Genomic DNA, 24059 nt, shown 5'->3' with positions numbered 1-24059 from the left:
ATGAAAACGTACATATACAAAGTACTTGGTTCATGTATGGGCTCAATGGTAGCTATTGTTATTTGCAGGGTTACTAGAGCACTTCCATTTATGTCTCTTTGTCACTCTAACAATCCCTCTGGCAAAAGAAGTTACTGTACAGATAAAATTCTACCCTCAAATTTGCTATGTAATAGATCCCTGGGCATGGAGAAAGAAGAGGGGAAGGAATGGAAGAATTTTCCTAGTCCTCTGTGCCAGGCACCGTGCTAGGAATTTAATATTTACTGTTACACAAAGTGGGTGTTCTTCCCCCTCTCTCTCCTCCAAGAGGTGGAGAGCGTGAGTATCTGAGCAATCACGTTGTATAAGGCCTCTGGGCTGCCTTTGGACCTGGTATGAGGTCTGACTCTAGTGTCAGCCTGTTTGTTTAAGAGATATTTCTAAAAGGAACCCATGTTGCTCCTGCTATTGCTGTACTTCAGTAACTCCCATGTGGGCTGAGAGGTGAGGATAAGTCACTTCAAACCCAGGTTTCATTGGAAGATGGAGAGGGAGGGTTGGTATTTGTATTCTGACAGTTTGAAACTGTCAGAATACAAATACCAACCCTCCCTCTCTATGTTTAGTTGTGTTAAGGTCAGCTGTGTTAAGGCTGGTCAGGCAGAAATGAACAAGCAGGGCAAAACGAAAACACATAAGAGCTAACTGCTATACACACACAGTGTACTTTAAAAATGGTTTTATTGAGTATTAATCAATTACAAGTACAGTGAGCTAGACGGTAAGCCAAAGCACAGTTACAGGTTAAATATAATCACAAAGATGTCTTAAATAGAAACCCACCATGCAGGCAGGTTAAGTCCCTTGATGCCCTCCTTTGGAAAGAAGTGGAGGGTAAGGGAAAAAGGAATTCCATATCAGGTGAAAAGATGAAGAAGACTAGAGGAGTTTAACGTGCTGTAAGTGATTTTCCATGACCAAATCTGTAGGATTGCCAGATTTAGAAAAGCAAAACAGTGAAAAAAACCCAGCATGCTCAGTTAAATTTGAATTTCAGACAAATAATGAATGCTTTAACTGTAAATATATGCCAAATATTACATGAAACATTCTTAGGCTAAAAAGTTGTTTCTCTGAAATTCAAACTTAACTGGGCATCTTGGACTTTATCTGACAACCCTACAAATAGACAAATGCAAAAAAAGAAAGGAGAGGGGTTTGGAACAACTCCTGCCACTGGTGGGTCACACAGAGACTAAAAATAAAAACAACGCCAATAATGAACCAAAGAGTCACTATACTAATTACTTACACAGACTACACCACAATGAGAAAATACAGTTACTACTCTGAACGCTGTTGCCAGGCAACACTCTACATTTCCTCAAAGCTGGTTTTGTAAATGTTTTGAGAAACCTTGATAAAAGTACCTTTTTAGTTTGTAGCTACCAAAGACAAATATTACTACTACAAAGATAAGATGAGCTTGAAACGATGGGAGCAGAAGCAGATGTTATATGCACATGAAGAGTTTCAACATTTATGTCATGAAAACAATGGTTACATAGTCAAGGTCATCTTCTAGGTCTAGGCTATTGGCCTCAAAGATCTGTGTTCTTTCCTAATGTTCACTGTGGGTTGTCTAGCCTTTCATCCTGAACTTTGGGAGGGGTGCATGGGTATGTGAGGGACACCCCACCACAAGGGTTCAACTGCATTTCTCTGCAAACACTCTGAATCAACAAAGAGCTTTCAGTGCTGCCTGCAGAAATGGGTAGGTAGACCGATAAAAGAAATCCCAAAATAATTTGAATTCTGGAACATGAGAGAAATCTCTTTGGAAGGATGGGTGGTAGGGCAGGTGCGAAGACGTTAAGTGTAAAGCAAAAAAGAATGTGAAAGAAGGAAGAGTCGGAATGCGATCTACAGTGTGAATGTTATTTCAGAGGAGGCAGAACTCTCTGGCAATGTACAAAACTGGTCATACTACGGTCGTACAAAGTATATAAAATCTTTAGCTTCCTATAGGTTTTCACTTTAGTATAACCATAGTTTACATTTTGAAACAATTAAAAAACACAGCTTGCATACCACTCAAATTCTACAATGTATCACAGTTGTTGCTGTATCCCCACATACATAATTTAAAAGGCTTTGAAATCTTTCCAGCACTTCTCCAAACCAGAAATCTGGTAGCTGAGTAATTTCCGATATGGAGAAATTGAAATGGATTAATTTTAATCAGCTCCACTGCATGTAAGGGAATATTACTTATGAAATATACCCTCATAAAATAAGATTAACAGGTATGAAACACATGGAGACGTGGCTGACTCACTGACACACCTTTCAAATGCTAAGCGGTGGGATTACAATGTTTTACTTATTAAAATATAAAAGGTTAAAAACTTTCTGTCATAGTTAAGGCTTTCTTAAGGAGAAAAATTTGTCTATTAATAGCAGAATGCACAAGTTGCTGAAGAAGCCTCATGTTTTAGAGTAGTATTTTTTGAATGCGTTTCCTTTTCATACACTACATGCATACAACAGCTCAAACATCACTTTCACAATTATTCTTTTCACTTCTCTGTCACTGATCTGACGGTAGACAAATTTAACTTTACTCTTTAAATAAATTTTGGACATGAAACCTTATCTTAATGTCAGTTTTGAATATCTGCCAATTAGTAAGGTCTATAGCTTTATGTGAGATAATTAGTCCAACAGAAAACACAGTAAGAAGGCTATTTATCACAGATATCACACAAATGGGACACGGACACAATGGGGGAAAGGTGCTTGAAAATACACACCACTTCTGTTTGCAAGGCCATTTACAGGAATCCAGATAGTGCACATGTTTAGAAGGGAGGGAGAGCAATGCCCAATAACCCTTCGTGCAACTGGGAGATACACTGAAACAGAGAAAACCTAGACAACTTATTGCATTCTGATGCCGTTTTCCAGCATAAATCAAAATTTTATTTTTTTGTAAAATGGCAACAATAATAGAATGTTAATCTACATTACTTTATTTGATTGCCATATTCAGGCATTTCTCTGTATATTTCAATGCACTTTGCTATTTTGAGAGCAAAGGGAAATCAGTCTAGCCACTAACATCAAGCTCAAAGGAGTACAAGGATGCTATTTCATGAAAACATCCTAATGGTTATTCTACTTAGGTTGCTTGAAAAGCTAGAAATTCCAAACTCCAAGAAGGAAAAGGAAAACAAGAATCCCGGTTGCACTGCTATTATTTTGCATAGAATCAAAGCTCTGGGTTCCATGGTGTCATTTGTTAACAAAGCGGCAGAGTGTTCTGAGCAAAGCGCATGAGGCCTAATATCCATTCCTGGTTGTGATACAAAAACTAAGAGGTATCTGGTCTCCTTTTTTAAGACCCAAGATGAGGAGAAAATGAATGGGGTCCAAGGTCATTGTTGGAGCTCACTTTAATTCCAGACTCGTAATCTAGGGAAAAGGGAAAGAGGTCAAATATAGGAGAAAGTATCAGGACCAGGGCACTTAATTTATGCCTGAGTCAAGTATCCAGTTGGCCAATACCAGGTAAACTGGAACCATCAGGTCTAGAAAGCCCTTTAGTTTTGGAACTCCAGTAAAGCTGGTGGAGACGTTCAGATTCTTTCTTCCATGTGATTAGGGAAACAGAGGGGCCATTTCAGGGTAGGCCATATTGGATGTTCCCAACTTGTTAGTATTTCTATATAGTACATATATAAAAAATAAAATAGACTTCAGTCTAATTTAATGCCATGTTTTTATATTGGAAAGGGTTCTTCATACGGCTACAGATGAAAATCCCAAATGTAATCAACTTCTGCTAACTTTTGAGTGCACTCATAATGACCTTTGGTTTTCAAGTTCTAAAAAAATGTATTTGGTTCCTGTGATATATGCATTAACCGACTCTCTTAAGCAGATGAATAATGCATGCACATTCTTTCAAGAACTACTTGAATCACTGTAAGACAAGAAGCATTGCAAATGTCTTCCTTACACAGTACCTTCACTTGGCACACAAAACATCAGACATACAACATTGGCAGTTTAAATATTGAACCACAGTTTAACTTCTCAAGTGTAAGGCCCAAGATTAAAACTGGCACATCAATTAATCTATTTAGTATGATGGAAACAACATAGAACCACAGTTGGATAGTGGTTTATCTTTTTAATGAAGCCATAAAGCTTTCCAAATCTATACCATATTAACTCTTTTACTTAACTAAAAAAATCACAGCTGTGTTTACCATTTTAAACTATGTCTAGGGGGAAGGTAAGTAATACACACTTCACCGCTACTGAAAACTACACAGATGGCAATTTCTTCAACCCTTTGTCACAGCAAAAGAGAAGGAAAGAAGGGAAAAAAAAGCCCTCTTATTGAATATCAACTCTCAAAGCCTCATATGGAATTCTAGTGGTATTAAACAAGTAGCCAAGACACAAACATCCAGCTTCAAAAGAAAACTTCAAAGAAGCAACAACTGAGGCCAATTCTTGATTTAATTTTGAGGACCCATGCAAAATTCAGCTACAAAATTCAAACTAGTCTGGATGCCTAGTTCCAGCATTGAATTGAAGCCAACATGGAAGCAAAATGTGTATTTTAAGAGCCTATTTCTAGAATTTTTGCATGTAACCATTTTATTTTGCTTCAGGAGATTAAGGAGGTCACAGCTTAATCGACTTGCATTTAAAAACCCACTGTTTTCAGGGCTTTCAATTGCAATGGCAAGTTTGTGTCACACTGTCTTTCCCATTCCTCCTCATGTTTCTTTTTGTTTCAAAGCAGAGCAGATGCACAATATATCAAGTAAAGAAGTTAGTGCACTCAATTCATATTCAGTTAAGGTGAAAAGGGCAAGTGTAAGAACTATAAGGGATAATTTTTTTATAAATGTCAATGGCACTTGGTAAATGTTGATGAAAATAAACAGTAATTTCACAAAGAAAATTGTATGGTATTTCTTTCTCACCTTCATTTAAAAAAAAACGAAAAGGGCTTTGGTTTCAGTTTTTGTTCTCCTTGTCTACATACACTAAGAAGTTTGAAGAAATCATCCAAAAATTTAACACAAGGATCTTTATGAACTATTTGAAGCATGCCACTCAAAATAAACCCCAAATCTGGAGTAAACAAAAAAGTCTGCATTTGTGTGTATCTATCCACTATTAGGGTCTGAATCCAGCTTTCTCAACTAAAGAAACAATAAAGTGGTCTTTTTGTGACTCTAATGAAGTAGAGTAATTTCACTGACTTCTGAAATAAGGCAGCTAATTTGGAGTGGGGTAACAATCCCGACAGTACAGATTAAGGGAAGGGAAACATTTATTTTTGGAGGCGCCCCCTGGATCCAGTGGGGCTGCAGAGATACTGAACCACATACTCCTCACTCTCCTTAATGCAACTCCTCCCTCACAGCCTCCCCCGTTTTTTCACCTTGGAACTCAAGCCTGTCCCTGGCTGTGTTCAGCCTAATCTCCAGCACTGTCCCAAAGGCTTCTGTGGCAGGCTTGTATTGGAAAGAGCAAGTGGCCTTCACCAGCTTTGGCTTCTCTGAATTTAGGAGTTCCTAAGTCAGGTTGGTGTTTGTGTCCTTCCCTTGTAAGATGGGCCGATTCATAAAACGATGCTAAAACTTGATGTTTTTTGCTTTTCATCTCAATTTACGTTAATGAGAAGTGCAGCCACAGAGCAAAATAAAAAAAATTTAAAAAGTGGTAACTGAATCTTGCTCAGCCAGAAGCTTGGGTTGCATTGCTAATGATTTTGTCAGCATGACTTTGTGCAAAATATCCTCAAGAAGGCTCTGGCTCATTTTCAAAGTAACCAAAAATCACAAAAACCAAAAAAACAAACAAACGATAGCCAATGATGCACGTCTGGCAAATCAAAAATGAGCCTGTTGCTGTCATATGTGTATATTTGTTTTATATACACGTGTCATGCATAACAAAACAAATGTAGTGTGTGAATTGTGAACATTTGAAAAAGTATTGGTTATCCTCCATTTCCAAGTCTATATCAAAGCAATCTTGTTTTAGAAACGGATAATTGCAATGAAAATGAGCCTGAGATATGTTAAAAGGCCGCCCCTGTAAACATTTCCTCAAAGGGAACAGTAGCAGTGAGTATGTATCAGTTACTCATACTATATTCATCACTATAGCAATGCTTTATAAAAGACAAACAGCTTATTTCTAGGCTGTCAGGGATTTATAGAATATTGATGTTGCTGTTAGAAACAAGCCTCTGTAATCTAGTCCCAGTTTGAAATCTTATCTGGCCTTCACCAGCAGGCATTCACTAGGTCTTCTGCTCTGCGGCTGTTGCAGTTTGGGAAGGGGCTTCTGGCTTCATGATCTGGTAAGTGATGAGATACTCTGGGTACGCCTGGGAAGGACAAGAAGAAAAACAAATCACCCTTCTAGTAGGCACAATATTAAAGCCTTACTGAATGTGGAAGCCTCAAAGGCTATTAATCGTGGCCAATATTCTACATAGACTCAGTCTCTTAACAGGTGCCTGAACCATTTGGAGGTCCACCTACTTAACTGTATATAAATGTGTATAAACCCTACAATCTAGAAAACTGAATGTTATTTCTACTTTGAATACTGTAAATTAATTAAACTCCATTCATCCCTTATTAGAGAGCCACGTGTCATAAGTAGGGAAACCAAGGCCCGAGGCAGCACTAGTATCTTTCTTTTTCACCTCATAGAGCATTACTGCTGTCACATAGCATGTGTTTAATAAAAGTTTGCTAAATGAAAGAATAATTTTGCTGAATCAAGTCCAAATTAATCATAGAAGATGGTGTAACCCACTGAGCTACAAGGAGTAAGGGTGAGATTATGGAGTCACCAATAACCCGGAAGGAACACTTTGGCAACAATTTTTTAAAATTGACTAATCAAAGGCATCATTTACAGGAAAGATAAGGACTCCAATTTAGACTGGCCTTCTTCATATTCTCGTTGTCTCTTCTTTCTTGCAGTCAGCAAAACATAAGGCTGTGTCTGGAATGGCAAGAGTACTTCTTGGTGGGAGCAGGAAAAAGAAGGCTGACCAGAGGCAGCTGCTGAAAACCTCAACCAGAAATCGCAATGAAGGCAGCAATTGGAAGGAGAGGCAGGATACCCCTTAGTGTGTGACTACGAATTCTTCAACCCTAACTATAACATGGGATGAAATTAGACTCAGTATTTCAGAGAGGTCTATGACTTAAAAAAAGACTCTTGGGTGAGCAAAGTGTTTGGGGGACCAAAAATAGTTTGTTCAATGCTGACCAACTGCTTGTATATAAATAGACATGGGATAAGATAATAAAAGTAATGAAGGATAAGAAAAAACTGAACTTTAATATTTAAAATGCAGAAATAAATGTGATAGATTTACTGAATAATTTGTAACTATACAACTTGATCTTGAGAGACAGAAACATACAGCGGTGCCTGAGCTCTCCTCATCTTTAAATGTTAGAATATTAGAATTATATACTAATATTTAATATTAATATTACGATTTTTGTGAGATAATATTTAATATTAACGTTAACATTAATGCTAATATTTAATTATGTTAATGTTAATATTTAATAATATGATTTTTGTGAGAACTAAATGCAAAAGTCTTAGAATAGGTCTGGCATAGTAAGGATCTAAGATATGTGAGTTATTATTATTATTAGTAGTATTATTGATTAGAGAGTACTGTCTCCTAAAAGGTCTCAGCAAGAACTTTAAAAAGAACAAAAAACCATAAATATGTTAAGTTCTGTCTCTCTATATATAAGGAACCATTCATAATATTATTTTCTGTAATTACAGTCTGCTCTGATTTTAGTTAAAAACAGCAACAATTTCTATCTTTAGTATACTCAGTGGAAATAAACCAAGATTGAAAATCTCTCCTGACTTTCCAATCTGAAGTCTCAGTAACCAGTTTGTACTTTTATTTTTGTAAGAACAAAAGAAACTATCTGTAGTTTTACTTTAAGATGTACACTTAATTTTTGAAATGGTCTACTAAAACAATCTAGGTTCAAATACCTACTGCTAATTCTAGAGTTGGGATAAAAAACCTAGCAAAGTTCAAATACTGGTAAAAAATAAAAATGCTAATTAATCAACCAGATGGTTTAATGGTCAAGAAAACTATTTATCACCAGAATACAGGTATTGAGCAACTACCACATAAAAACACTCCGGTGTGAGATGTGGACCCTGCTGTGAAGGAGCTTACCATCCAGCCAGACAAAAACATTAGAAATGTAAAAAGAACACAGGTGGCATATGGTAAGTGTCAAAAATGAGTGGAAGCCCACTCCTACTTCCTTTTGTCTCAGTGAAGTTCAATATCTATAATACTTTCTATGACACATTATTTTACTTGAGGAAAAGTTGTTTAAGCAAAGGAGTCAATAATGCTGGTGTTTTCATTTAGGTAGCTCATGATTTAGGGTGATCCCTGACATAGGTACATTTTTGTCAGGCAGATGCTAAGATTCTAAATTACTTAAAGGTCCTTATTGAGTGCGCCTGGCTTCTACTGATCAGGCTACTGAATAGTTTCTATGTACTCTTTAAGATATTGATTATTCACATCAAAGTCCAGAGGGATTTAAGGCAAGGGAATTATCAAACTGCAGAACTAGATGGGCCTAAGATGGATCAAACACCACATTTTCTGTCAAGTCACGTTAAATCCATGCTGGTTATAAAAGCATAGAATGTATTTTTTTTACATACATAACCACTTTTGGTAACTCACTTTATGAAATTTCTTCTTAATCCAAATTCCTAACACTAACATTTAAATACAAACGCTCTGTTTATGTTTCACAGATGTGAAGAAGGGATTGTCATGCTCTCTTAATTTTGTATATTTGAAAACCATTCTAGAAATCTTTCTATAGTCTTTTCTTCTCCAGGTTAAGTAATTCCATATTGTTCATATCAGTTCAGTAAAATAAGTGAAATCTCTGTAGCAACCAATGACCAGAGAACACCTCTCCTTCATATTTAATGTAAAGTTTAAAGTACAACATATAAAAATGCCACTGACATTTTAATTCCAATCATATGTTATGATCAGAGCCATTTTTCTTTTCAAGAATAGTTCGGTTAACTTTCAACATATCTTTTCTATCTGCAAGAAAGAAACAATCCCACCAATAATGAATAATATTCCTCAAATCAATCCTCAGTCAAAAAACACATAATAAAACATTTGTCTGTTTTTGAAAATGTTAAACATTAAGAGTGAAAGATGATTTGCAGTGTGACTAAGGAGAATGAAAATAAAAGTTAGTAAAGGAAAATTTCACTATAAAATCAGGAAAAACTGCTCATGGGAAAGTACTCAATTAGTAGACCCTCCAGTTAACACTATCCATGTGGACAAGTATACCTGAATATGGAAAAGCAATTAACCTCCCCTGAAATAAAGTCAATACTAAGTGCTTTTGATTTCTCAAGGCACTTTTTTCTTTCAAATAAGTTTTGCAATAATCAGTCTCTAAAATTATTTCATCAGAGACTCTGACTAAATTATCAAGTCAAATTTTACCTGGGAAATGGTTAAATAATCAGTAAATTTCAGAAAACTAAAATTATACTTATCTTCTAAGTATTACTTACTATCTCTTTGTGTCCAGTTATGAAAGAAATATTTACTACTACAGATAACTCATATATATTAAAAAATATATGGTAAAGAGAACTGAAATCACTCATTATCTTAATACCCAGTGATAACCATTCTTATGTTGTGGGTGAATCTATGTTTGGTATATGTTATGTAAATGTTAAAAAATACCAGACATATGAATATATTAAAATTTATTTAACAATTCTACTTTTGCTGAATATTTACATTGTTTAAATTTTTTATTATGATAATCAATACAGTGATGACTATCCACATATTGATGTATATAGTGTGTGTGTGTGACTATCACTGATTGTTTCAAACAAATTTCTAGAAGTATAATTACTAAATCAAAGTAAAAGCATCTTCTCTAGATGTCTAAGGTTTCTGACTTAAACAGAAAAGCATGGCAAATTTATTCTTTATTTAAACTTTTTATTTGGAAACAGCTGCCAACTTACAAGTACACTGCAAAAATTAAAATGGTACCAAAAACAGCTACATAACTTTACCCAGATCTACCTACTGGGAAGGTTTTATTTATCTCATTTGCTTTATCATTTGCACCTTCCCTATTTCTGTATACCAGATATGTCCAAGCCCACATATACATACCCCTGCACACACACACACACATTCACACTCAGAAGCACACATGCATACATTTTCCCTGAAACGTTTATAAGTTATATACATCATCACGGTCCTTTATCTCTAAATATGCCAGTATATATTTTTTAAGAATAGATATACTGCCTTACATAAGTACAGAATCAATCTTATAATTTTACACTGATATAATACTTTTACTTATCTAATGTCCATATTCCAATTTTGTCAGTTGATCTAATGTACATTCTCTTCCAATACTGGATGCAGTTTGGGGGCAGAAAGTTAACTCAGTTTTCTTTTTTTTTTTTAATTATATATCATTTAATTAAATATAAGTATTATATTTGAATTATGGAAATTACACTTTATAACCACATCGGTATAAAGATGAATATATTCATATTATGAATTAAAACATTGTCTTCAGTCAGGCATGGTGGCTCACGCCTGTAATCCCAGCACTTTGGGAGGCCAAGGTGGGTGGATCACAATGTCAGGAGTTTGAGAGCAGCCTGGCCAACATGGTGAAACCCTGTCTCTACTAAAAATACAAAAATTAGTCAGGGGTGGTGGCACACGCCTGTAGTTCCAGCTAACTCAGTTTTCATGTCTCTTGGGCCTCATTTAATCTGGAAAGTTAGCATAGTCTTTCCCTGTCTTTTAAAATATTGACACTTTCAAAGAATACAATCTTTCTACAGTAAAAAGAAAAATAAAACATTCCTCATTTTTATTAGATTTACCTTATGTATTTTTGACTGGAATGCTGCAGAGATGTCACGCCTTTAGAGTATCCATCTAGAGACACACTATATTCCTATCTGTCCCTCACTGGTGATGTTGATTTTGAGTATCTGGTCAAGGTATTGTTCCCTTTCTCCAATATATAATTATCACTCCCTACCAAGCCCCCTTTGAAAGTAACTTTGTAGTTAGAAGACCATGCAAATATTATTCTCCTTATTGAAACTATCCCCCATATTTAGCATCCATTGATAATTCTTGCCTGATCTAATCTTTTCCATGACAGTTGCGTGATGAGGATTTTTCTTTCTTTTTTTTTCTTCTCTCTACTACATGTGCAGTGGGAATGATGATTTTTCCAACTCCAGAACTCCCTCACATTTACCCATTTGCCTTTGGCATTCTACTGTAATCAAGAGCTCCCCACTTCTACTTTATTTTCTTATCTATTTATTATCAATGTAGAATAATGAATTTCTATATTTTCCAGTGGCTTAAAATTCATGACTGTACTTATTTTAGTGTTCAGATTATCCCAGATTTGACTGGGGCAGCTCCTTTCAGCTGGCTTCTGTGTCCTTGTGACATATCCCCATGATTTGTTCATCAGTACTTCGTTACTTTGTGGTATAACAAGATGTTTGAAGCTCACCTTGTACCTATTTTGCCCAGCCCTGGAATTAGCTGTTTCTTTAAGATGCCTTGGTTCCTTTTAGTGGGGAATGGTATTAGAGAGCAAAACCTGGGTTCTTTTCTATTGGCTTTCTTTGTTTTTGGCAGACAGAGCTAAGAAATATCTGTACATACATACTCATATACATACAAATGCTTACATTTATACTTACCCATAAATTTACATGGGTACACACACACACACACACACACACACACACACACACACACACTCCCTCTTTCTCCAATTTTACTGTGGAGTGTCAAGCAGTTGGCAGAATTACATGTACTGTAGCTTTACGACTCAGAAAGCTAGAGTTCAACGTATGTATCATGATCTGAATTAGAGAGACTCAACTCATGTGAGCAGCCTGTGGCAAGTATATCCATTAAGATCCACTAGATAGTGGATCTTGCCCTGCCATGTTGAGCATGAAGTGGCACAAGGCATTAGTTCAGAGTAGCAGGCCTCAAAACAGCATGAGAGCCCAAGCCTTTATTTCTCAAATGCCCTCTTGTTCACATTGTGTTATGTGGCTGACAACTAACTAATGGCTTTTATGTAAAAAGTTGATATCTTTATTTTGTATCTGAAGTAACTAATACTAGCACACTGCGTGGTGGATTTCACTGAAAGGTTTTCTCAAGTCTTAGACAGTCTCTGTGTTCTGTATTGTAATGTTTGGTAACTTGGTTATGCTTGATTGTTGAGTAACATACCTGTTCTCCTCTGTAGATGACATATTCAGCATATGCCAGCCCGTTTACGCTCGGTCTGCCAATGACTGAGTGATGCCCTGGAGGGGCATGAGCCATTTTCATGGTGCTAAACTGCAGAAAGGATTTCCCAAGGGTCACTCTACAGAAGAGCATTTGTCTAAGGAGAAAAAGAAAAAAAGCAATGCTTTGAAGGAAGCTTTAAATCTTACAATGATATAACTGCTAGGTCTATTAATTTCTAAAAAATTTAACATGAGGCAAGCTAATTTAAATGTCATTTTCAGATTTATGAGTAGGAATGGGATGGAATTTGATATAACAATTTACTATAAACAGTTACCAGGCTCAACAGTTACACTTTAAGTTTAAAGTAGTTTTGGTATGGCTTAGTAATCGGCCATAGAAAATGCTGCAGTAAATTCTGCCTGGTAGAAAAAGAGAGAAATAACCAGAGAAAAATTGAGTTCTTACATGGATGGGTAGGTGAAAGGTGAAAAAACAGGCTGATGGAAACAACAACTGAAGTTAAGATTGGGTTTATTCATTATGCGGAAAAAGTAGAAACTGGGATGAGATAAACAGTAATAATAAAAGTGGATCATGAACAAAAGTACCTAGCTTAAATGTATGGCTGAAAATCATACTAATCTGGGTGAAACATGAATTAGAGCAGATGTTAAGTATTATAGAGTAAGAAAGGTTGACTGGGAAGAAAGTCTATTATATATACTAGGAGTTGGCAAACTATAGCCCCTGGATCAAATCCAGCCTGCCACCTGCTTTTGTAAATACATTTTTATTGGAACACAGCCATGCATTTATTTACATATAGTCTATGGTTATTTTGCACTACAAGGGCAGAACTGAGTTACTGTGACAGGGATTGTATGACCTGCAAGATCTAAAGTAATTATTATATATCCCTTATAGAAAATGTCTGCCAATCCCTAATATAAGCAACAAACATTTTAACTAATTAGTACAATTGGTCACACTGTTCAATGTAAACAATTATAATTCAATCATATTGTTTTTAGTAATGGAGTATAATCTTTGTGTTATAACTAACCAGGGATTTTATTTTGAGTCAACTAAAATTTGTGCTGGATCCAGAATAACCAGGTCTTATCTGGACTGGCTTTTTGAGTTGGATGCTATTGATGATCCTCTGGGATGCTGGCTTGGTCTATTATATTTTCTTGCAGGTCCCAGAGGAAGGGCTTTGTTCTCCATCAGAAAGAGGCTTTTTGAGCCCTATCTCTACATTTGCAGCAGTGGTATGTTGTCATTAGATTCTGTGTGCTCCTAGTCTATTATGTCACACAAAGCTGAACCTGACAGGCCCTGGTCTTCTGCTTCCTGCACCAGGGTTCCCCTGTTGCTTCTGAGGCAGGAGATGACGTGGGATCTGCTCAGCTAGCTGTGAGCTGCAGCTGTAGATGGCCAAGTGGAGTGCTGGCTCAGGTCTGCTCACTGGCTTGCCTGGTACACTGTGGTGCATTACAGGCAAGCAACAGATACTGCAGCCTAAATGGTAGGGGTACCAATTAGCCCTATGGGGCAAATTTTGGCAAATGCAAGATAGGAGCCAACAGACAAATTCATCTCTTTCTCTCACTGACATACTACTGTTCTGAGATGCTGCAGTTCATACAGCCTCTTTGGAGATGTCTCATGGACTGAGCAATTGACTCAACTCACTGTGAGACTCTGGCCAGAGCTCATTAATGCATCACACTGTGGTTGCTCTGCTATCTTCTCCACCTCAATTCTTTTTGGGCCCTCGTTCCTGCCTCCCTGGGGCTGCTCTAGCCAATCAAATACTTGTCACCTACTTTTGCTTTACGCTCTGTTTTCTAGGAAATTCTGGCTAAGACTTAAACTTGTGTGTCTAATTTTAATGTGTGACTGTTAATCTTCATTGAGATTCATTTTTATTGCTTATTTAGGCTCATTTTTGCCTCCAGAGGAATTATGTTCGAAGCATCAAAAAAAAAAAAAAAAAAAAAAAAAAAAAAAAAAAAAAAAAAAAAAAACTTTTACATGCTATATATTCTTGAAAATTTCTCTGTATTCTTAATCACAGAGGTCTTAATGGAAGGAAGTTTCCTTCTGGACATATGACATCCAACTCATCAGAATGGCTGATGGCAATAATTTTGTTCAAAATACAACTGAGAGACAAATTTTAAGGTCAATAATCACAATGAATTTTAAGGTTATGGGGGCTTTTCTTTTTTTTCTCAGAGATCCTTGTTCTGAAATTGTTTGGGTCTTTTTAAGGTCTTAACCAAATTACAAAATATGTTATTAACCTGGGTTTGTAAAAAGAATGCATTTGGTAACTTTACAGAGAGATATAATAAATCCCAATCTTTGTATAGTATAATTATTTTGTATTTTTTCATTGCCAAGGAAAGGGACAATATATATTTTTTTTTTTTGCCACTGACATCAGAGAGAGTATACCATTGTTCTCTCTGATTTTTGAGTTTTAAAATCCTATTAACAAGGCCAATATTCATTGTCTGCTATTAATTCGAAAGTTGATATTTTACGTTGCCAAGGCTAATTATATATCCTGCCTTAAAACAACATCACCAGCAACATCAGAAGTAAATTAAAGAGTCTACCTTAGTAGTATGTGTGTCTTTTTTCAAATGTGACTAGAGCTAGTGGTTCTTTGTTCTACCAAAATCATTCTTAGCCTTGCCCTATTCTGATTACACAAAGCAAGAAAAGTGAAATCCAGGAGATAGCCAAGTTGCTGGAAGTTTTATTATATAACCCATGACTGGAAGACATCTACCTGGTTTTTACCCCTGGTATCTGCTCTGCTGTTATTGCTCCTGTTAGGGCAGAGGCTGATCAGCTGCTCCCACCCCGTTCCTGAGCCAACAGGATTTACTGGGACGCAAGACTGAGGATAACCTGTGACTTCTGCAGAGCCTGATAAACCAATTTGGGGTTGGGCGCGGTGGCTCACACCTGTAATCCAGCACTTTGGGAGGCCGAGGCAGGCAGATCACAAGGTCAGGAGTTCTAGACCAGCCTAGCCAACATGGCAAAATCGCGTCTTTACTAAAAATACAAAAATTAGCTGGGCATGGTGGTAATCCCAGCCACTTGGAAGGCTGAGGCAGGAGAATCGCTTGAACCTGGGAGGCTGAGGTTACAGTGAGCCGAGATTGTGCCATTGCATTGCAGCCTGGGGACAGAGTGCGACTCTGTCTCTTGGTTCACGACCTGGGGATGGCAAACGTTACACTAAAGACAAGATGCTTACCTGTGACATATATAGCATGATCTGTCCTTGTGTGTAGGGCAGCCTGTTCCTCCTCCAATTCCATAAACATATTGGTTGCTTTTTGAGGAGTTTTCAGCAAAATAAATCCCAGCTCCAAACATTCCTCCTATGTATGCATGTCGCTCATCAAACCCTTTATGAATAATGGCATTAATGAAAGGAGAACCTAGTAATACAAAGAAAGAAATACTTGTTTCTGAACACTTTTCTAGAAGCTTAATCACCTGTACACTATTTGCACAGGGCAAGTTAATATTAAGAAATGAATAATGTATAAATGAAAAGTACTTTCTAAGAAGACCTATTATACATAATGTACTAGTACTAAATTACAACAAAAATAATTCATTAGGTACACAATTTGCAACTTAAGTTCTAAAAATAATTTTAGATCAATTATTTTCATTGTATAAGCACTGGAAAGTCTGTACTAATGTGTGATATAGTAGAAAGCTGATACCAAGAACTAATTATTGGAACAAAATAATCAAAACAGCCATTTTTAACACAATCCTCTTATAGTCAATTTAACATAGGTTTTTCACTTTACTGTCTCCTGCAAAAGCCCAGGGAGACATCCACCATCACTGCCATGCCACTCACCATGAAACAGCATGCGCTCATTGTGATGGTTGTGATTCTCCTCAGACACTTCCTTCTGTCTGTGACAGAATCGCTCCCTCAACTTCTTGTTGACAACTTTTTGAATCTTTAAGGATGAAGAAGAACGAAACATTATCAGTGAAATGTGCACTTACGATTTGAAATGACAAGTATGTTTTTCTTTTAGGAAGGTTCAATTTTTATTTTGGTTAAGACATAATTTAAAAGTGATAAAGCTACCATGTCAGTGTAATTCAGTTAATACTCTAGCTGTTAGTGACATAATTTGAAGTCATGGTTTTCGTTATTATATACCAGACCTCGCTATTACCTCTAAATCACCTCAGGATTAAAAAAAAAAAAAAAATAGAAAGGTAAGAAGGTTAAGTTTAGGCTTCTCCTCAGACTTAATAAATTTCAGAAGATGGGAACCTATAAATCTGTATTTAGAAAAAAAAAAGTTCCCTGGGTTATTTTAATGTGTATCAGTATAACTTTCACAGGTCTGTTAACTCAAAGGGTTAAACCAGTTCTTCACAGATTTTATTCATCTTCATGATACCCCTTTGTAAAAAGCATGAGTCATCTGTTCCATATTACAAATTAAGATATTGAGATTAAGAGATATATATATTCTGGGATAATTACTGGTTCAATTAGATTGACAATCCAAGACTTTGATGCAACCTGCAAATGATAATAAACATAACTGTCAGCTATGGCCTGTATTTGTAGATGAGCAGGGAGACCAATATCCATGTAAGTATCACTAGTACAGGCTGATCTAGCCTCCTGTTTGTAGGTTTGGTGTTTTCAGGATGTCTTTATTTTTAGTTAAGTATTGTCTTAGGGAGTTAGAGATATTATAGTGAGAAGAGTGATACCTGACTTCAGGGCAATAGGTGATTATTTATCTTTGACATTTGAAAATATGACTTAAAAAACTTTTATCATTGTTTAGATTTGATTTTCAGGGAAGCCTGAAACTTTAAAAACTTACTCGAATAACATTGTATCTGTTGAAGATGCCTCCAGCATTACCACCATCTCTGTGTTCTCGAATTGTACTTTGCATCTATAGAACAAAATAAATTAATTTTATAAAAACATGCCAGTGTATAATTCTAAAAACATTTCTTTCATTGTTTTCAATATTTCAATTTTATTATTTAATAGATGAGTCTAAAATTCTATTTATTTATTAATAAATAAATAGGCATTCACTATAAATTGATGAACAAGTTTAGTGGGTATTTCTGTCACTGTCAAACATAAATATTAAATTCATGCACTTTTTATTTACTTTTAAATAAAAGTTCTGAAGGAGTTTTCTGTAAACACAATGGGGAAACATATAAAAATCACATTAAATCATCTATAATTACTATCTTATCTTATTGAGAAGAAGAATTAACATTAATTAAGTCAAACAAAAACTCCTTACATTCAACTCTTACTCAGTGGACAAGTGCTAAAAATAAACAATTTTAAAAAGACCAATAAATATTTGTTCTGTAGGTGAAATATTCCACATAATCTCAGTAGTAGTCAGCTTGGGATCTCTAAGTATATCTACAAAGGCCAGGCGAAGCTGACGATAATGTACTACTAAAGGGAGTAACTTTCTTCTGACCACTCCCTAAATTAAAAGTAATTATGGAAAAGAAAAATGTTTTAAAGACCTAAGTTTCTCAGAGAATTAACTCAATAGAGTGCATTCTTTTCCTTACTCCTTCACTTGTGACAAGTCATTACATTTTTGACATTATTATCAAAATTTATTAGCAGCTAGGAGAATAATTAGGTAGTAAGACACTGGAACCCATGATGCCTTCTGATAAGCTGGCCATGTATGAGCTGAAATACAGCCCTAGGGTCATGGTGCTGGGTTCTCTAATGTGAGTTCTAGCCAGGGAATGAAAATAAAATGAGTACTAATGAACAAAAAAAAAAAAAAACAAGAATTAGGCATACCTTTTTCTGCTTAGGTATTTGCATAACAGAATTAGGTAGTTTACTTATAACAATGGCATTAGGCCCTTTGTTTATTATGGTAAGAAGTGAGGCTAAGCCATCAGTGGAGAAGGAGTCTCACTGCCATCTGACCACCAGGAGGGCCACAGAGACAGCCTTCATAGGGGCTCAGAATAACTGTGACTGGAGAAATGAAATGTGATGCAGAATAATGAGGCAGATCCAGAAGCATATGTGACAATTAGCCATATTATTTTATAGTCACATTTATAACTGCATAAAAACAAGGATGAGAAGACATATGCTCTCTATGAGGCAAGAGTTTCATTTCATATCATTCTTAGGTGGCAATATAAGAAAATAGTTCTAATAGCCTCCTTATTTTGCATGAATTTCAAGAAAATCTCCAGAATAAAAAGACAGATGGGCCCCACTCATTAGAAAACCCAGGCTTATAATGTGAAAACCATGTGAAACAGTCATATTTTAATTTTGGCAATATTCTAGCACAATGGCTAAGAAAGACTGATTAATAGGCACGTGACCATGACCACAAGGCAATGTAAGACAAAGTTATTTCTAGAAAAACAGGTTTATCCACAGAGTTCAAGAAAAGCAAATGAAAGTTTTCTGATGTATATTACCTCTTCTTCTACTGACTGATATTCTTTATCTTCTGGAGCAAGATCCAGCAAAATCGTTCCCTGATTAACACAGTGAAAAGTCAAATAAGGATTGGTGCCTGTAGGAGAGAAAAATTAACGTATGAAACAAAAATCTGCACTCCTCAGGCTCTATTTTAGAAAACACTTCATAATAAATAATTGACATTTTGGAACAAGCCTAAACTGTTTGCAATTTGAACCTGATAAATTAGGTTATTTTAAACAAATTTACTCAAATATAGGAGATAAAAATGGAGATGTTTGGGGATCGATTTTATCTGTTCTTATAGAGTTTCTTGTACACACCACAGGGTTTGACAAATATGTGTTGAATTAAACTCTATCATGAACATATAAGAAGCTATATCTGACACAAAAGAAAAACATACACTGACATCACAATGTAGTCAGATCTAAAATTTAAAAATTATCCTCTAAGAACTCTTGTAAGATGGCTTGAAATAGCCACTTACAATTGCTTTAAAATACATTATCTTTGTTAGTTTTACGGATGAACTAAAATACAGATAAATAAGCAAGACTCAAGCACAGAATCTTCCAGTTTTAATTTCACATCACTCTTGTAATTTGATTAGCTCTGTAGATTAACTGACTGATTCAAGTTGTTTCCTTTCTCTTCCCTTGCTTTCTATGGTAAAAGTGCTTCGAACAAATAGAGAAATGGATAAACACAGAGGGGAAAGAGGCTTGTAACAGCAAAGCACAATGGAAAAAGACAAAGCTGACAGTCATAGTGGAGGGAGAAGGGTTCAAGATAAGAAAAGAAAGGTTAGATTGTGAAAAGGCATGTTAGGAAATGTTCAGTTCTATCCTAAAAGCAACAGGATTCTATTACAGGGGTTTAAGCAATGGAGTGATATGATCATATAATCATTATGAAAAGACTGTGTTCACATTGCAGAGAAGATACTAGAAGGAAGCAAATGTGAAGGCTGGAGATAAACCAGAAGGTGGTTGGGACAATCCAGGAGACAAAATGGTGGCTTGGATTAAGTGACAGTCATGGGAAGGGACATAAGTACAGAGATTCCAAAAAAAATTAGGACACAAAAGTGTCAAGAGAGAGGGAAGACTGACCTCTGATTTTTAAGGCTAGAGGGAGCACGAGGCCAGTAACTGAGATAGGGAAGGCACAGGAGGTACTACAATAGTTCAGTGAATGGTTCTGGGGTTAGGCTGCCTGAGTTCAATTGTCAGCCCCAACGCTTACCTTGTACCACTGATTTCTGAAATTTGTTTTTTCCTGAACAGCTTACCTTGTTGTCCACCTAAAAGTCTTTCTACTCCTTTGATTAATTTGTGGCGGTGCCCATATGCATTGATGCCTATTTCTTTCAACTCTTCATGACCCATATCAGCCAACACATCTAGTGTAATCTGAAAAATGAAAAAAATTAGTTGTGAAATCTTTAACGGTTCCTCATAGGACAAAAGCTCTTCCATTTGTCTAGAATGCTACAATTACCATTCAAATTATGAAAATTCTTTTGTTTCTTTTATAAACATCGGCTTACAATCTTTTTAAAGTTGTCTTGATGGTCTCATCAGCATTTTTTTCCTCACTTAAAGTACTCCTTGATTTGCTTTTGGTCCATGAGAATTAAAAAGGGAGAAACAATACCAGAGAAATATAAAATGATCACTGCTATATTTCCTTTTGATTTCATCCTATCATCTCCTGCTTGCCTCAAGATAGAGGAGGAATCAGTAGCTTGAAAACGGGAAAACAGAGTGCAGGAAAAGGAGAAAGCAGTTTTTAGATGAAGATAATGAAGAACTTCTCAGTGCTAAGAAACACTCAAGCCTGGGACAGGCTGCCTTAGAAAGCAGTGAGATTGATATCTCAAGTATGTAGTTAGATTACAAACTGTTTTATAGAGAGGCTACATTTTAAAATTCTGGTTTGGACAAGAAAAGAATAGACGGTTTTTAAGCTCTCTTATAAATTATAGACTTAACAATCCCTTCTGCTTAAAATACATTCTATTTTTATACAACATAGTGGTTTTTAATTTTTGGTTATTCATCCCTGTAAAATGGAGATGATTAGTTGGCTCGAAATCACCTAATTCCTTTATGGACTGAAGTAGTGTAACTCTACTACCACCCAGTGGCTATGTTCTGAACACACAGGTTGAACTTGGGTAGCCACATTTCTTGAAGGCTGAACATGCAATTTTGCCTTGTCACAATCCAAATACCAGCCTACAAGATTAGTCTTTGATTTTCCCATTCCTTGGAAAACCAAGAAATTCGTTTATAGACACTCTTTTTCCAACTCAAAGAAGATAGCTTTTTCCACTTTTAACTTGCATGTAACATTCAAAACACTGACAAAATAGGCCTAGAGCTCTGCTGATTTTTGTCAGAATAAAATATGAGTTTGATCTTTCCAGTGAAATGAGCATACATTACTCACTCTTTGGAAATAATTTTCTATACTGCTTCTAAGTGGCCACGTAAGCAATAATTGCTTCATTGCAAAAAGCGGGCAATCACCCAAAAGAAAGTTTTCGGCAAAGCTTAAAAAAAAAATATCTGAAATACACATCTTTGAGACAGAACAGTTCACAAAATAGTAGGAGCCTTTACATTCTTAGCTAGATATGATTTTAATACAATTTGAAAGCTATGTTATGGATGTCCCATTTTTTTCCTCTAAATATTCTAAACTAACTTCAGTTTAAAACCAAGGGTTTCATATCTATGTGGTAATTTCAACTCAGGGAATCCTCAGACTTTTCTGAATTGATACATATAGTGCGTATTTGGAGGAAGTAGATACCAGGCCAGCAAATCACAATATTCTCTACAATGTTCTAGAGGAGTAATGGGGAATATTTAACATATTTATTCATTTTATAGCTCTAATCATAAAATGAATACAAAAACCCAAACCAAATCAACAAAACAACCCAGAGACTGATACTTAGTCACTTAGTTTAGAAGGCAAGGCCTCACATCTACTGTGGAAAGTGGTCTCCTACCTCCTGGTATTTGTAACCTCACTGTAATCCCTTCCCTATGTGGGACAGACTTATGAACTCACTTCTAACAAATATAATACAGCAGAAGTGAAGGGAAATTACTTTTTACTTTAGATAATAAAAAGACTGTGGCTTCCATCTTGGGCGCTCACTCTTTGGACTGCTCACCCTAGAAGAACTGGCTGCCATGCTATGGCAGACAGATTCAATGATTCCCGCTTCCTTACATCATATCCTGTGTGCTCCCCTCCTCTGGAGTGCAGGCTTGCCTAGTGACTTGCCTCTAACCAAGCAAATACAGCAATGGTGATGAGAGGTGACTAGCAGATCTTCTTTCTCTTGCTGGCTATGATAAAGCAAGAAACCATGTTATAGAGGGCTGCATGGCAAGGAACTGGGGGCTTCAGTCCAACAGGCTGCAAGGGACTGAATCCTGCCAATCATGTGAGAATGTGGAAGGGGATCCTTCCCCAGTGGAGTCTTTAGATGAGATGCTGGCCATGGCTAACACTCTATAGCCTTGTGAAAGACCATGAAGCAAAGGACACAACTAAGCTGTGCACAGACTCCTGACTCATAAAATGTGTGTTGTTTCGAGCTGCTAAGTTTGTAGTAATTTATCAAGTAGCAACAGTAATACTCCATAAGGTGACTCTGTGGAGAGGCCCACAGATGAGGAATCAAGGCCAGTCAACCGACACTGTGAGCAAGCTTGAAAGCGGGTCCCCGTCTTTGCCAGGTGAGTCTCCAGGTGAGACTGTAGACCTGGCTGACAGTTTACTGCAGCTTCAGGACAGACCTCGAGCCAGAGGCACCCAATTAAGCCATGATCTGATTCTTGACATACAGAAACTAAGGGATAATACCTGTTTGTTATTTTAAGGCATTAAGTTTTGGGTAACTTGTTACACAGCAGTAGATAAGTGATCTACCTATGCTGTCTTGGCATTTATCCAATTAGATACTTAACAGTCACACAAAAGGAATGAATATGAGAACAGGTAACTAAAGAAAAAAAAAGAAAATGTTTATTAGGCTATCATGAAGGATAGAAGAGATGAAAAGCTATTAACCTGTGGAATCTGAAAAACAAAAAGGGAATGGCACAACTTTATATGCTTGCAACTGAATATAAATATGCATTATTCTTGCAATTTCATCCAATCATTCGTCATCCATCTACCATCCCTTCAATATTTCCTGTGTACTTGCTATATATTAAGCACAGTTCAATGCACTTTACTTACATTGTTACCTCATTTAATCCTTACAATGATGGATAATGAAGTACTATAGATGTATTTATGAGGTTACTGGTACTTACAGAAGTCATAAAAATAGTACACAGAAGAACTGAGATGTATAGCTGTATCTATTTTTCCCTGTTTATATTATTTAAAAGGATGACTAGAAGGCTGAAATGATTAAACATTAAATTTAGTTGCACTGAGTTACATGGTGCCCAATATATGTGTCCACATTTTTAGCAGGCAGTAGCCACTGAAAATCCTTAAATAAAAAGCTAAGGAATTTAGATTTATGTTAGCTCATTCACACATACAATGTTTAATAAGCTCCTTCTTTAATTCTATATATTTCTTTAAAAAGTAGCTGAACATTTCATTTAATTCTAAAACGACCCACCATAGTCGGAAAATCACATAGTTGATCCAAATCACTGATAGTAAAAGAGTGGGGCCATGAAATAGAGTGCTAACCAAAGCTCATGCCATTTACTTGAGATAAGAAACAAATGCAAAATGGGTCAATGTCTTGGGAGAATCCCTATGGGAACTCTGGTCACGCCTGCAAGGAGGGCTGGGAAGGAAGGAACAGGAAGGAGATGAGGAAAGGTTCTCAGAAGAAGGTGGTAATTCAGCTAAGTGGCAGGAGTTAATTAGACAGGGGAAGGAGGGAAGGGTGGTTGAGACAGAGGGAATAGCAAGCGCAAAGGGAAAATCAGTTAAAAGAACACAGAGTATTTGAGGGACCTTAAGTACTGTAGGTCAAAATGGTTACAGGAGAATGTGTATCAAGGATTAAAAGGAGGGATTGGCAGAGCAGCAGGCACTGACAAGGTCTTAAAGGGC

At 36.3% G+C, this 24059-nt stretch overlaps 1 protein-coding gene across 1 annotated transcript in view; it reads right to left on the bottom strand.

Annotated features, from left to right (window-relative positions):
- Window positions 1-706: 706 nt before the first annotated feature.
- Window positions 707-24059, bottom strand: part of TNKS (tankyrase) — a 187270-nt gene continuing 163917 nt past the window's right edge. The window contains exons 21-27 of the mRNA XM_017535741.2: window positions 20239-20359; window positions 18941-19038; window positions 17323-17397; window positions 16323-16428; window positions 15699-15885; window positions 12413-12569; window positions 707-6403 (exon numbers count right to left, since the gene is read on the bottom strand). Of these exons, the coding sequence (XP_017391230.1) occupies window positions 6317-6403; window positions 12413-12569; window positions 15699-15885; window positions 16323-16428; window positions 17323-17397; window positions 18941-19038; window positions 20239-20359 (831 nt within the window). The 3' untranslated portion in view covers window positions 707-6316. The remainder of the gene's footprint in view (window positions 6404-12412; window positions 12570-15698; window positions 15886-16322; window positions 16429-17322; window positions 17398-18940; window positions 19039-20238; window positions 20360-24059) is intronic.

The sequence above is a fragment of the Cebus imitator genome, unplaced genomic scaffold, assembly GCF_001604975.1.
Source record: "Cebus imitator isolate Cc_AM_T3 unplaced genomic scaffold, Cebus_imitator-1.0 Scaffold5, whole genome shotgun sequence".
Taxonomy (NCBI): Eukaryota; Metazoa; Chordata; class Mammalia; order Primates; family Cebidae; genus Cebus; species Cebus imitator.
This window is presented reverse-complemented; position numbering and strand designations above follow the sequence as displayed.